The following is a 16,638-nucleotide window of genomic DNA, read 5'->3' as shown; positions in this document are numbered from 1 at the left end:
TATTTCTTTCTAGCAAATGACTAACTCTTCTTTTCTTCATAACTTAGAATATATTAGCCAAGACTTAGCATTAAAACATGTGATTTACTCATAAATCTCATAAATTAGATTCTCACTAATTTTTATCAAAGTTTCCGATAATTTTACATAACTGTATTTTTTATCGTAAAATTAACTGTAATTGCATATTTTACTAAAAAGTGAATAATTCTCATAATCTCTTTATTTTCTCATTTCTCTATATTAATTATGGTTAATTTCCATTTTTTATTATACAAGTGTGAGTTATTATAAAACTTCTATATAAAAACTCAGTCACAAAGAAATATATATTTTTAAAAATTTGGCTCTTAACATGAGCTAATAAACCATTCGGTGTTTGACTGTTTGACATATCCACTATTTTCTAAAAGCTAGTTTACAGGAAGTAGCTGCAAAGGGCGTGCGAGAAAGCATGTAGAGAAAAGCAAAACCGAACCACATGTGTTCTTCGCGACATGGCACCCTCCAATGTGTATTTGTCAACTTCGTTGTTTTCTCTCAAGCAATTCATTACGGGGAGCTATATGGCCTCTGAAGTTAACGTATGATAAATTATGAAATGCCCAAAAACCAAAAGCAAATTCCATAACCATCTAACTCAAATCTTTCAGTCATAATAATAGACATACGCAAGGTTTCCACATGTGCAAAAGTTTCTGTATTGATCACAAATTTATTTGATTTTCGTGAGCACCTGATCGCAATCATAAAGTGTAGATATCCAACCTTTTTAGAGTATATCCTGACAACAGTATTTTCTATCGCACTGAAAAAACAAAATTAAAAAATTTATATACCATACATAGAAACTCATAAAAGGGGAAAGAATAAAGTGTCACATTCCCTATGCTCAACCGTGTTACGGAGATCCAGGAAAAGCCCTTGATAGAAACACCATCAATAGACTAAATTAGACCAATCATATTAAGTTGGTTAGAAATATGTCACAACCCAAAGTATTAAAATATTTGGTTAATGGATCTTTTCGACTTATATGTGTTTTGCTTAGCTTATTCCTTTTCAATGTTAAACCTTTATATCACTCATACTTGATTTTCCAATAAACAGAAGACGTTTTGCAATTGCAGTTGACGATGCACATTGGGAGAATATGTCTATTCATATCATAGTTCCACACCGTATATGTTACGATATCAATAGCTTTGTAAATAATGGTTTGTAAAGGTGTACAATTAGAGTAATTGTTAGTGAGTAGTTTGTTGTTAAAAGTAGTGCTGATGTGGCATTGTATTGGTGGTTAGTTAGGTTGGGTAGTCAATAAAAGGGGGACTCTGTAATAGTTGGAATTCATTCAAGAAATTAATCAGAAATCATTTCTTTTGGTCTTCCTCTGTTCTTCTCTGTTTTTGGCTTCTTTGTTAGGGCTGGTCCCTTAACATTGGTGCTTTCATCTTGTTGAGCTCATTTTCTTTCTTCAAGATGCAGGATGAATTTAGGGCTTCTCAACCCCATCTTTCAACTTCACCTTCCATTGCAACACTTGTGGATAATCTCGCTGTAGCTATTACAAACCTTGCACGATTTAGCACAGAGATGTATGCTGACTTTGCAAGTTTTAGGAATGAGATGTGCGCCGACTTCGCCAAGATTAAAGCTGATTTCGCAAAGGTTAGTACCATAGCTTCTACAACGAGTTTCGATGGCAGTGTCCCAGTTTCGGAAGATGCTATTAGTGTTGTTGTTTCCGGTCCTGAGTCAATCCAAAGAATCAAGAGATGGTTACTGGTACGACCTCCCATTTACGGGCGCCACTTATGTCCGAAACTGAATATGGCTATGAGGATGTTGATCGAGTGGTTGTGGCTTCTGCAGAGGCGAATCAGTGAATTGCAAAAACTCCAATTTTGATTGATGTGGAAGCTAAGTCATTTGATTCCTTTTTGGGTGGGTGTGAGGTGAAAATCGGTGCCCTTCCTTGGCTTGATGATCTACTTCCACCCTCAATACATCACCTCTCTTACCAAAAATTGGGTCTTGTGTTTGGTATATTTGTGGGTAATAGTTTGATGGCCGTATATTGTGTCTCTGATGATATGGTAGCTGTAAGCCACATGTTTGATGAAATGCCTAACCTAAGTACAAGGTCTTGGTCCATGTTGATATCTAACCCTGTGTTCTATTGGGACCCTGGAGGATTTCTAGTTCTCTTTTCTTTTTGGGCCTTCAAGGAGTTAGTTGGAAATCGACCTTTGTCAAATTGAAGGGCTGTTGATAAAGTTGCTGCACTGGTAGATGTTGTCTCAAAGGCTACCTGTCTTGATATTGAAGGAGAGGTTTGTTCCGAAGGTGCAAAGAATTCTTCCAAACCTGGCTTTTTCTTCAAACCAGGAGTATTGGGCACCTCTAAAGTTTTGAGCTTTTTGACTAACGGTAAAATGCACTCTAAATCAAATGGAAGCGACTCAAGTGAAGAAAACATGTCGAAGAAAGATTTAGCCCTTCAACTAGCCATAGATCAGATCACTTCTGCATATGGAAAGGTATGTATCAGGCGGTTTGGTCGTTTTGTCTCGTCCAAAAATGTACATGTGGTGTCAACTGGTGCTTTTTCTCTTGATATAGCACTAGGAGTTGGTGGTCTGATGGTTATGGTGCAGTCATCTTTTCTACGGAGGTATCTGGTTTCTCTTTTTGTTGGAGAGGTGTTGGTGGATAACTATGGTGGCAAAGTGGGTATGTCTTGGGGTGTGGCCTTGAGGTCACTGGTTGATGTTCTCACTTCCTGGGCTGCAGAGACCTCCATTTGGGCTCTACTTTTTGTGCATGCTTTGCTTGGCATGGCCGAAGGAGTATCTTTTCCTTCCATGAGTAACATGATAGCTAGATGGTTTCCTCAAACTGAAAAGGCAAGGGCTGTTGGAAATTCAATGGCTGGATCTCTGCTTGGATGCGTGATAGGGCGTACATTTTCTCCTATTCTTATGTTCCAAGGTGGTATAATTGGTCCATGTCTTTGGGTGTTGGTGTGGTTGTCTGCAACATCAAGCACCCTTGACGGAAGTCCTTAGATATCAAAATATGAGCTGGAGTATATATTGAATAGAAGGCAAAAGTTTGTTTTGGTGGGGATAGCTAAACCCAAGAAAGTTAAATTGATCCCTCCATTCAGGCGCTTGTTTTCAAAGCTTCCAACATGGTCTCTAATTGTTGCAAATTACATGCTTAGCTGGGGTTTCGTTATTGTTCTTTCTTGGATTCCCATCTACTTCAACTCATTGTATCATGTGGATCTCAGGCATGCAATAAGGTTTAGTGCCATTCCATGGGCTGTGATGGCTATCATGAATTACCTTGCTGGCTTGTGGTCAGATATGATGATACAAAGCGGTACAAGTGTTATTTTGATTTGTAAGATTTTGCAGTCCAATTTTTTTGTTGAAAGACCTTGTTTATCACCAAATGAGCAGGAATTGGAGCTAAAACCATACTCAAAAACAGATAGGGAGACAAATGGATATCTTGTGAAGGTGCATGGACAAATCTCTACTGGTGTGACAGATGAAATGTTTTCTAATCATCCCAAGGTACCTGGTGACACAGAATTGGTAGGTGATGATGAACCAAATAAAATAGATTGCAATTTCGATGGTTACCATTCTGATGATTTGTCTAGTGAGGTTGAAGAATATGTGGATGCTTTAGCTACCATGAGGTCAGAATTGGAAACAGATAATGAGTGTAATACTATGGAAAGCTTTATAAATATTCAAAAGGTAACTGATTCAAATGACAAGGAAGAACGTCAACTACAAACTCGATTTTCTGATTTTCCATTATTTGGGGACTCCTTGACATCTGAAGATATTACTTCATTTGAGCAAGACAGAAATGAAGATCATAACAAGGTGCAAGCTCAAATCTCAGATTCTGAGTCAACAAGAACCTCATGTGCATCAAATGATAATAGTTCATTCAAAAGATATAGAAATGAAGAACATACTCAACCGCAAGCTCAGTTCTTAGATTCTCAATCTATTGGAAACTCTTCCACGTCAGGGATCAAAGATATGCCATCCAACCTGTTTCCCAAACTGTTGAGTTGGAAAAGACATATTGTGGTGAGTTTGTCATGCTTGATGAAGCACAAGTTCAGAAAGATGTAAAGAACTGACAATCGTTCCTATTTTTCTTTTTCTTGTTTTCATTGGACCTTGAGGACAAGGTCCATTTTTGAGGGGAAGGCAATGTTACGATATCAATAGCTTTGTAAATAATGGTTTGTAAAGGTGTACAATTAGAGTAATTGTTAGTGAGTAGTTTGCTGTTAAAAGTAGTACTGGTGTGGCATTGTATTGGTGGTTAGTTAGGTTGGGTAGTCAATAAAAGGGGGACTTTGTAATAGTTGGAATTCATTCAAGAAATTAATCAGAAATCGTTTCTTTTGGTCTTCCTCCGTTCTTCTCTGTTTTTGGCTTCTTTGTTAGGGCTGGTCCCTTAACATTGTATACCACTTGGGATTACAAGGATCGTTCGAGCCAGTATCATATTCCTCACGGCAAGGACCAGTCAGATTAAACTCAAGCGCCATTTTTTCCACGCTTCCAAGCACAACACGGCAAAGTATAAGATGCTTCTCATTGCACTCGGTAGGAAACAGCATTCATTTCAAGTTGCAAAACCCTGTCTGCATAACCTAAAAAATGGAACCAATTACAGAACATTAGTCAATTCCACGAGGCTAATTATATTAAGAACTTAAATCACTGTTAATAATTTTTGGAACTGATCGGACCAAGCCATCACGGATAATCTATAGAGAAGTACTCTTCAGTATAACCTTAAAATGATAACACTTGATAATCACTTTAGAAAAAAAATAAAAATTAGAAAAAATCATCAATCTTTTAATATGATAAAAAATAATTAGACAAAAATGCATAGACAGAAACAAATGACCCTGTTTGATTAGGCGTAAAAAGTATTGTGAGAATGAAACATCAAATTTCAAACAGAAAAGAAAAAAAAAAAAAATAGAGAGAAAGTGAATATAGATTGCTGGGCAGATTGAAGAGGAAGAGAGCCAACTTTAAAATCTATTCACAGAAAAACCTTTTTAACACGTAATATACGTGAGTTTTGCAGTTGCATCTTTGTAGCCTCTTTTGTTGTTGTATCTTTGAAATTCCTTTGATCTTGGTCGCACCATCATTTGATTCTGAAAGTTCAGTCATGATCAAAAGGTGCTCAAAAGGGGCTTTCAGCCTCACTCTTGGTTTCCCTTTCATCCAATTAAAGTCCCTGCTTCGAATGTTCGGCATGTAATACTTTCTAGTTTAAAAATGAACAATATGTTGATCGGAGAAAAAAGATGATAAATCCCAATTAAAAATAATAAAGAGACATGAATAAGCAAATAGATACCGTTTTTAATGAAGCTAAACACTCCAGTTGCACAGGTATTGAAGATATACTCAAACTATTGGTAACTAGTTTTCACACTTGAGAATCTCACGGTAACTCCAACTCACATTTGTAGATGTATGTTTGTAATTGGTAAAGCAACCATACAATATTTTATTTTATAATAGCTATGACAGAGATTTTGATGAAATTTAATAAATATCTGATAGAAGTTTCGAGAAACATAATAAATATCTTACTGAGATTTCAAAGAACTCAATTAAACTAGCCGTAAATTTCAAGAAACTTAATCTAACTAAAGTTAAGTAACTGAATGACACATGGAAAAAACTATCACGTATTCAATATGTACATTTATATGAGAGAAGATCAATTTATATTGGTGTTAGAATAATAAATTTTACATAAATTTTTAATCATTGATTTTCATACATCTATCGATCATAATTTATTAGATCATATTCATTAATTAATCAATAATTCTCAAAAAATTACAATCATTAAATGCAAAGAAATTAACAGTTTAAATTTAATATAAAATTTATTATTTTTACTAAAAAAGTAGGTAGATCTATCTCCATTTATTGATATATATATATATATATATATATATATATATATATATATATATATATATATACGAAATTGCGGATGAATCATTATATTCTTAGCGGATGTTACAAAGAGCTCAATATCTAACTGACAGTGACGGAGACAGACGCGACATCAAGACAGAACAAATTAGACGCGACATCAAGACAGAACAAATTACTAGATATAGAGAGAGAAATTGAGGGATTAGGGCGTGGGACCCATTGATTTATCTAGTTAATTTTGTTCGATTTTGAGTTTTTCAACGGTTCATTTGAATTTAATCTAATGGTGGAAAAATGATAGTAAAGATAAGAAAATTATTGGTAGGAAATATAATCGATCCCTAGTTTCGTTTGGTTTTGAGTTTTTTTAACCGATGATTTGAATTTAATCTAATGGTGGAGAGATGGTAGTAGAGGTAATAACATTAAATTGGTAAGTAATGTAATATAACTAGACCCAAAAAATATTATTAAAAAAATGATTAATTATAAAAAGAAGGGTTAAATTTAGTTTTTCTAATATATGATTTGATTCCATTTGAAGGTTAGTTTCAGTATCCTGTACTCATCTTATAAGTTTGTTGTTATTATAGTTATTATATATTATTTTTGTTTTTTTGGGACTAGGTCTTTTGAGGAGGTGATAAGTACTGTTATACTCTCACATTACTGCTGTGTATCTAGGGAATTAATTTCTCGGAGTTAGCCGAAGCCTTAAGTTAGGTAAAAAAAATTAAAATATTACACTTTTAATAATTAAATATGAATAGCTAGGTTGCAGTTTGAAAACTATCTACGGATCTATTGCAGTCATTCACGCTCAAAAAGGGCGGGAGAAGTCACGCTCAAGTGAGGCAGAAATTGCCCTGAATTCACGCCCTAATGAGGCATGACAATTCACATCCAAGCTAGGCGTGAATTGCTTGCCCTATATAAATTCCAAAATTGTCACTTTTCCCTCTCACTCCTTCTCTCTAACTTCTCTCTGAAGTTGCTCTGCCTTCTCTCTAGATTATTTGTAGAGCATTTTGCGCGGCAAATCTCTATCGAACAAGTAAGTCTTCATATCTGTTTTATGAAATAGTTATAATATGATACATATTATAATAGTAATTTAGAGTGTTGCGCATATAACTGTTATTATAGTGATCTAGGAATATGTTAATAATAGTGTCTTAAACCCTAGGAATATAATAGTGACCTAGAAATATAATAGCGACTATGGAATACAATATTGAATGTGAAATATAATAGTGACTGTGGAATATATTAGTGACACAGGAATATTGTACACATTTAATTAATTTTTTTTTTAGGTAATGTAATTTAATATTTTTGTTAACACATGTAAATTGCCATTTTTTTGTAACAAAAGTAATTTAATATTTTTTGTAACACAAGTAATTAATTTTTTTAAAGGACATGTAAATTAAAAATTTTGTGTAACTACATGTAATTAATGTAATGACTTTTGAATATATTAATGAAACCAATTAATTTATTATTCTGTATAGTACACTATTATGACTGACTCATCATCGTCGGAGTCACCTCGGTCTACATCCGATACTGAGACTCAGGCCGAGCCTTCGGATCCCAGGACGCATGTGCTTCCAGGACCATTGTTAGCGACTTGACAAGTGCACCGGTCGTAAAAGTAATAAAAGTGTACTGAGTACGAGATCGTTCCCACGAGGATCAGAATTTCAAGTACTAGTTCGCTAATTGCGTTTTAGCTGGACAATCAAAGGTTTGGTTTGAGAGAATTTAGAAGAAGAGAGTTGTGGTTCAAAGAACTTAAAATTAAAAACAAGTAAAAGTATGCAATAATGAAAATTCAGAATTAAAAGAATGAATGAAGATGATGATGTTTGATTAAGATTTAAACAATCGTAGTTACGGTTTCGACTTCCCCCAATATCCTCAATATGTTATGAATTAAATGACCAAGAATTCGTTTCTTAATATATTGCCAATCAATTTTATCTGAGTTAATTACGGCTCAATTCCTTTTTACCATAAATCTATGTAATCTTGAAAGAACTCTAGTTCCCCGATTATTCCCCAAGAAAACATGAATTAATATCAAGAATTACAAGATTGCATAATTACCCTATGTCTATTCCTATTCCTATTCCTAGATCACAAGGATTATGATAAGTTATCAAGTCAGGGTTCATGCACCAAAATCCCTATTGTCATTAAATTCCCCAAAATCATTCTATAAGGAACAAACTCATAGAAAGCATTAAAGACGGATAATTTATTCAATTATAAAAAGAACAGGATTCGGAGACAATTTAATTCATAAACATAATGATTCAATTGGGTTCCATCTACCCTTAACTACATAAAAGACTACTCTAGCATACTGAATTGAAAAGAAATAATAAGGAAAAGAGAACCCCAAGCCTCCATTGGTGTGATGTTGACTTGGTTCCTTAGTGTAGCGCTCCGCAACAGGATTCCTCCTTCAGTCTTGGATTTGTGTATTGGTTTCTGAATTGGTGTATTGGTCTTGACCCCAAGCTCTTTATTTATAGCTTTTTGGGGTTGTATTCTTCATTAAATCTCCAATGGATCCTTATCAGATTTGTGGTTGATTTCATCTTTGTTTCCTTTTTGCATTTGATATCTTGGAGATTGGTTGACGATTTTGAGCTTTAAATCTTGTTGTGATCTTCTATCACATCTTCTTATTGGAGTTATATCTTATCTCAATCAAGGTTGGTCTGTTTCTTCTTTGTATCCTATAGAATCCGCTGCACATCTTGATCAAATCTTTTCCAGGAGTTGCTTTGACCACGTATGGACATTTTAGCGTGTTGTTTGCGCGCTAAAACGTGCTTGATCAATATTGTTGTCTGCCTCTGGGCATTTTGGCGCTCTATTGGGCGCCAAAATGCCCTCTTCGAAGGGAAATTTGTTGCTGTCAGGGCGTTTTAGCGCTCTGTTGGGCGCTAAAACGCTATCCTCCAATGGGTTTCTTCTATTTTGGTTCTTTAGGGTGTTTTAGTGCTCTGTTGGGGCGCTAAAACGCTCTCCTTCAGCTTGCAAACACTTGTAATCTTGCTTCTTTGAGGCTTCCAATCATCTTGTTGCGTTCCTTTGGCTCTATAAAGCTTTAATTGATGTCAAAATACCTTGAAATAAGAATTATTACAAGATGTTAGCAAGATATTCAATTATTGTGACTTTACGGTATAAAACCCTAATTTCCATGCAATTCATGATATATTTCAAGTATAATTAAGCCTAAAACCATGGTAAACCAAGGGTTTATCAACCATACAGGTGGGACGTACTTAAGAGGCGCACGCAGCGCAAACACGTTTCACAGGTTGTGTGGAACGAGGAGAAGTGTCGCCAGTACAAGACACGACGCGGTGTTATCAAGGGGGGTCCAGCTCCTGATGATATTCCTGATGTCGTGGCAGACTACCTGCAGCAGGCTGGCTTCTTGCATGTCGCCCGCATGCGGCATATTCAGGTACGCATATAAGAAAGTACCGGTAATGTGACTTTTAATTTAATAATAAATGTTATAAACTAAGTGTATGCTTAAGCAAGTTTATTTTGATAATAAATGTATGCATTTATTTTAGATTGACACTGCGCTGATCCGTGCTCTGGTGGAGAGGTGGAGACCAGAGACACACACGTTCCACATGACGCAGGGCGAGATGACCATTACGTTGCAGGATGTTGCGGCTATATTGGGATTGCCGACTGATGGGAAAGTGGTTACGGGTGCTACATCCATGGACTGGCGAGTCCTGTGCGGAGAGGTGCTTGGTCACGCCCCGCTCATTTCAGAGCAGCCGTACGGGGATGTGAAGCTCGCATATTTAGACAGACATTATGCGCATTGGGCTGCCGTTGCTGCGGATCCACAGCAGGTTATATATTTTACTAAGGCACACATTGCGCGTATGTTGGGATCATGGCTTCTATGCGACAAATCTGGAGGTAGCGTCGTCGGATGTCGCTACATTGCGTTGCTTGCAGGAGGTTTCGATGAAATTGGACAATACAGTTGGGGATCTGCTGTTCTCGCACATTTGTTTAGACAATTATGCGAGCTTACTGACCCCTGCAGATCAGACATGGGTGGATGCCATATACTGCTCCAGATATGGGCGTGGACCAGATTTCCTCCTATTGTTCCTCCTCTTCCTCAGCCTACCCACCCAGAGTGGCACTTCGGGCACCGGTATGTGTCATTTGTACTTGAATTATACAGTAATTTATGTGTAACAAATCAATGTAATTTATTTGTAACAAATTATTAATAATCTTGCATATTTTCATTTTGCCCATAACAGGTTTAATGGTTTAGCCCGCTTTAAACCATAGCATCAGCTTCTATATCAGGGGACTCTAGACACGTTGACTAGGGACGAGGTATGTTATATTTTTTTGGACAAATTATGATTATTATTTTCACTTGCTGCCAAATTATTACGTTTTGGAAATTCATCATATTTTTTGTAGGTTGTTTGGCAGCCGTACGGAGACTATTATTTCTTGGACATACCTGCAGATGAGCGATATCTTTGGTTGGCTAGGACACCGATCATATGTTTTCATCATGTTGAGCAGTGCCAACCAGATAGATGCTTGAGACAGTTTGGTTTAGACCAGCCGATCCCTTTGAGGCCTAGAAAGCTCAAAGGGGTTCATGATCACACGCTTCGAGGTAAATTGCCTGATAACTGGCAAGTTAAGCTCAAGCCATTTATACATAGATGGCAGATAAGGGCTCAACACATAGGACAGTTGCCTCCCCCATTGGCAGGGATGATGTCACCAAACCACGAGTATATGGATTGGTATCGGCTACGAGGCGAGCGTTATGTATCCAGGAGGGCAGCGAAGATTGGACGTAGTGTATGTTTTCTACAGTCTCTTACTTGCTTCATTTTTTCATTTATTGACACTGTCTTATTAAATTTTAGCCTTTACTTGCACTTATTTTTTTGTATTGTAGATTGATGGTTTGGAGATGCTATACTTCGCGGCTACTCCTGAGCATTTTGAGAGCTTCGGTTTAGAATGGGTTCATGAGGAGATTGGGAGCTTAATTTTTGTATTCAGGGAGTCGTCCAGGGTGGAGGAGCCAGGATCACAGGCTCCCCCGACCCAGACACAGGATGAGCCTCAGATATCGCTTGACATTCCTACACATAGACAGGAGGGACGAGGGTTAGGACACCCTCGGGAGGCAGTGGCACCACTTCTGGAGCCTATACATGCCCCTAGGCCACGCATAGATATGTCTGGATACTTCAGGCCCCCCATGATGGGGCAGACATTTGATTCTCAGCCCATTTATTATGGTCCTCTTCAGCATCAGGATGTGCCACCCATGGACTCCCAGAGTCAGCCAGTGTATCAGGCTAGTCCAGTCCACAGCGCACCTGGTTACGTGCCAACCACACAGGCTGAGACTAGCAGTCAGGATCGTGGAACCAATGCACTCTATGAAAAGAATATAAAGGTTCAACGATTTCGATGATAACAAACATGGAAAGAAAGCTTCAAGGTGCAACCATCAAAAAGAAGTCTAAACAAGATCAAGACTCAAGCTTCAAGAGAAGTCTCTAAGTCCAAACTCAGAGTAATATACTATAGGACTTAGGATTATTTGTAAATTGATTATTTTCAAGAACGAAGCTCAAAGTATTTTTTAAATACATGCATTAAATCATCGTTTGACATTCAAATACATTCTTAACATGAAAACATACTTTTCAATGTTCATAAAATGTTTAAACTATATTTGAAAATGATGTGAATCAAGAGAAAACCATTTTAGGGCGAAAACCAGCCTTTCAACAGGTTGGTAATCGATTACCAAACAATGGTAATCGATTACCCTTCATGGTAATTGATTACCCACTCAATGGTAATCGATTACCTACTGTACAGAGACAAAAATAACGGCTATAAAATGGCTAGTTTGCGAAAATGACTAGGAAAAAGCCCATGGGGCCCCTCTATGAATAGAGAATATTGTTCCCATTGATGGGACACACTTATTGATCATCATTACTCATTAATTCTCATCCTATTTGCATTATTCTTGTCTTCTTGATCATAAATTCTATTTGAGCTTTATTCTTGTGAGAGTGTCATATACCATTGTTCTTCAACTTGTGTTATTTGTACTTTGAGAGTACTTAGCCATTATTAAACACCTTCCTTGATTACTTGAGTAGCTAGGAGAGTGAACCCTACACACTTGAAAGGTCACCAAATTCTTAAGAAAATTTGGAGTGAAAAATGTAAGGCATCAAGAGCCCGAAGTCTTGAAAAGTTGTAGTGGTTTGTCAAGCACCCTCAAGCTTGATAGTTAGTGAAAAGAATTGATCGAGCGGCTTCAGTCTGGACGTAGGTCACGGTGGTGGTGACCGAACCAGTATACATCTAGTTTGCAATTTCTCTAACCTTAATCTCTTTATTTAAGTATTAAAATTGCATCTTAGATTGTCTTTATATATTCACTTGCTTACTTTGTTGATCACTACACTTGCTTTTACAATTAGACATTTCCTTATTAAATCACTTTATTGAAGAAATAGTCTTTAACACATCAAAGGAGGTACTTTGCGAAAAGATTTTGTAAAACTCAATTCACCCCCCCTCTTGAGTATTAAGCCACCTGTTCAACAAGGATTACCAGCCATGGTCACATGGAGATGTTGAAGACCTGATGGAGAATATGTATTGGGACCCAAATTTGACACCAGATTGGGAACCATTTCAGCCTACAGATGCCACTCTACCTGCTTACCATGCATCTACGTCATCTCCTATACAGCCCATGACAGCACCTGGTCCAGGACCAGAACAGGAGGCAGCATCACAGCATGAGCCAGAGTCAGCACCAGAGGCAGTTCCAGATTTCGTTCCAGGCCCAGCCGATCCCAACATTGGGCCACATGTAGCTCCTAGACGCAGATTTTTGCCTCCTCGTCAGGCACGGGACAGGCAATTGCCTTTACCATCGTAGTTTGTTATGTACTAGGACACCGCATTTTTTGGCAGTGATATATGTTTGACACTTTTATTCATGTATATTTCATGGACTGTATGCTTATCACAGATTGTTATTCCTTTTTCATCGTTGTTTATCTTGCATGTAATTTATTTTTCATCATTACTAGATTAATGAAACATAGTACTAGGATAATGCAACATAATAAAGCCATGTAAAAGGTGACTAGCACTCAGGATTACAAACGTTTATGTCCATCACTGATTAGGTAAATGATTAGGACAAGAGCGGCGATTATGCCCAGGTAGCTTACAAAGACCACACTTAATTCGACTTTGACTGGCTTCAACTTCATCCATCTCGTTGTATATCCTAGTTGACTTTGGACGGCCTTTTGCACGCAACATAGATCGGTCGGGTATGATAACTGCACCTACCGAAGGTGGAATAACAACCTCATTACCAATTGGCTGCCACAAAAATGAGTATGCATGAACCAAATTCTCTGTCAAGAACACATCGTCCACATATCCAAACGTATTCCGCCGAACACTTAATGCCGCCGCATAGGGATGACTACATGGGTACTTGAAAGCCTTAAACTTTCCACATTGACAATATTTCTGTGGAAGATTGACAGAATATAACCTCTCATAACCCTCGTCCACTTCAAATACAGTTTCATCAACATTGTATGTACGCACATTGTGACCTGTTGCAAGGGACTCATTAAACTTCATGGCTTCAACTATATTTTTGCAATGACGATGTGAAGCATGAAGTTGTGCTGCTGCCGCTTGACCTCTTTCCACAAAATAATGAACTAGCTTGCTATATGTATACTTAACCAAACCAGTTATTGGCATGTTTCTTGCACCCTTCAAAACCCTGTTAACAGATTCAAACAAGTTTGTTGTCATATGTCCATATCTAAGTCCATCGACATCATATGCCCGCATCCACTTTTCCTTTGGAATCTGATCAATCCAATCTGCAATCTCAGGACTAATGTCACGAAATTTTGCGAAGGCTATATCAAAATCAACCTTAGAAGGAGTATAACCTGGAAAGATAAAAAGATTAAATACTTTTTTGCAATGAATAATAATGTCAAACAACATCATAAAAAAGAGACCAAAACATACCCAAATTCATAATCGTCTTCTTCAATTTTTCGTTCCGAAACTTTTGATTAAAATTACTTGCAATATGGCGAAGGCAAAACATATGTTGGGCATGTGGTGGCTGCCAACCACGATGACTTTCCACAGCAGATAATATGCTTCGATGCCGATCTGAAATGAGACATATGTTTTGCTTTTGCGTGACATGATGAAGAATGTTATCAAGGAAGTACTGCCATGCTTCCAAAGTCTCGCCTTCAACAATTGCAAATGATAATGGCAAACATTCAGCATTTCCATCCTGAGCTGTGGCAATCAATAATTTCCCTTTATAATTTCCATACAAATGAGTGCCATTGACTTGAATGACTGGTTTGCAAAAATTGAAAGCCTCACAACATTGTCTATAAGTCCAAAATATGCGATGAAACACTCGTTTATCACGTACCAGTCGGTGGGCAACAAAATAATCATCTGTTTAAATATTATAAACAGAACCTGGAGAAAAGCGAAGCATATATTCACACCACCTAGGAAAAAATGCATAAGACTCCTCCCAATCCCCATACATGATCGCCATTGCTTTTTGTTTTGCATACCATGCCTTTCTATAAGAAACTTTGAAACTATAGCATGGGTGATCCTCACCTGAACAAGTGAAATTGAGACTGATGGCTCCTCTCGTATCATTCCTAACAATCATATTGTAGTTTGACATTAAACCTTAAACCCTAACTATAAATTCAATTTCCTTGACAAAATAATATAATAACATACCTAGTACGAGTAAAGCAATCACATGGGCATCAAGCTGTCTATGACCCTGAGAAATATGATCATTCAAGCAATCGTGGTCTCCACCCCATTTAGTAACCTTCCATTTTTCACCGTATGTTGGTTTTATTACCCTAACCCTCCATGGGCAACCTTGTTCATACTTGCAACATTTCATACTTAATTTGGTAGGCGTGCCCTCAAGGACGATCGTTTCTTGATGCTCTTTCATTAGGTTTCTCTTAATTGCCATCTGTGCCTCCTTTTTTGATTCAAATTCTTGCTTAACATACAACTTGTTACCTAATATCCACGGACCATTAATTGAACCTGAGCCCGAGCCAGAACTTGAACCGTCGTGACTTAAATCTTGCTCCCTCGGATGATCCTAATTAATGTATGTGGAATGTGGAATGTCTTTCCAAAATGGAACAACATCGTCACCTGCAAGTACAAAATTAAACATTAAAACCCAAAAAGCTGCAAATATAAATGTATATTTTCAGCCATTTACTTACTTACTGATGGGACGTAAATTCGTTCCCATCTAGGCCCATTTTGATGGCAAAATATCGCACGTTCCCTCATCTGATGCACAACTTCAGCATGAAAATCACTTGTTTTACACATTTGTGACAAAAACACAGTGGAGGAACGTATGGTAACGTATTTCTTTAAAATACATTAAAAAGGGAACAGACTGAGACGCATTTAATGCACATGCTCCACTCATTTAATGCCTTTGTACACTTTGCAGGAAACGTGGATATAAAGTCTTCTAAAGCAGAGGCGGTGCACCACTCAAGCACCAGGAAACGTGAAGAGCAGAGAATCAAGAGTTCTCATTGGCCAAAGAAGAAAGCAAGGCATGAAGGGACTGCAGAAAACGACTAATCATCAACAAATCCTGTCCCATCCAACAATTTGCACTCTATTGCCATCGCCCCGTCCCTTCACTCAAGCACCCAGCTCCAAAGGAATTACAAGACTGCCACTCATCTTCTCCCTATAAATAGGACGTCCCACACACAAAAACATCATCGAATCCTGGAGGAATTGAAGTCCTAAGGGAAGAGATCACCTAGTAGTATTAGTAGCTTAGTTTTATTTAAGTTGTAACTGTAATTAAGTGACAACCCTCCTTCTTTTCTCTGTATCAATCCCTAAGACTCCTCACGAGCATCAAACCATCCTTCTCCATTTTCTGTTTCTGTGTAAACTGTCTTTTATATTAATATAAGTGTTTTTCTCTTCATTCCATTCGTTATTTCTAAACTGAATCTCGGGTCTATGGGATTTCAGTTCAGAATAATTTTGTTTAAAATATCAGCTATGAGCTTAACTATCTGTGGAACGAGTAAACTGCAAAACTCTTAAAGAACTATTTTCAAAACTCTTGACTGAAGCTTTTTGTATTTCTTTGGCTAAGAAAGCTATATTCATTGTGTATCAATGGAAATTGAACACATACTGAGAAAGGGACTTCCATAAGGAAGGGATTTCAGACAGGTTAGCCATTGGGGGAAGGTAGTGTTATGGCAAAAACACTATTGGCCATCTTAGGAATAAGGGGCCACTTCGTCCATTTTAAGGTTCTGTACTGAGTACCTGTTAGAGTCAAGGGAGCCGTAGGAATATGGAAACTTGTGAGCCATCTAGTCCATGAGCTGAGGAATCAGAGTTGGCAGATAAGAAACTGGGACAAAGCCAAAAAGTGCTA

General features: G+C 37.4%; 1 protein-coding gene across 1 annotated transcript; it reads right to left on the bottom strand.

Annotated features, from left to right (window-relative positions):
• Positions 1 to 13,277: 13,277 nt before the first annotated feature.
• Positions 13,278 to 15,171, bottom strand: LOC133317521 (uncharacterized). Its single transcript, XM_061519389.1, has 4 exons — positions 14,922 to 15,171; positions 14,744 to 14,836; positions 14,223 to 14,513; positions 13,278 to 14,083 (listed from the first exon to the last, which is right to left on the bottom strand). The coding sequence occupies exons 1-4, from the start codon at positions 15,169 to 15,171 to the stop codon at positions 13,278 to 13,280; spliced, it is 1,440 nt and encodes a 479-aa protein (XP_061375373.1).
• Positions 15,172 to 16,638: the final 1,467 nt, after the last annotated feature.

Source organism: Gastrolobium bilobum, unplaced genomic scaffold, assembly GCF_033153095.1.
Source record: "Gastrolobium bilobum isolate Gb01-03AN ecotype WA unplaced genomic scaffold, APGP_CSIRO_Gbil_v1 utg21121, whole genome shotgun sequence".
Taxonomy (NCBI): Eukaryota; Viridiplantae; Streptophyta; class Magnoliopsida; order Fabales; family Fabaceae; genus Gastrolobium; species Gastrolobium bilobum.
Note: the sequence above shows the minus strand (reverse complement) of the source record. Positions and strands in the feature narration are given on the sequence as shown.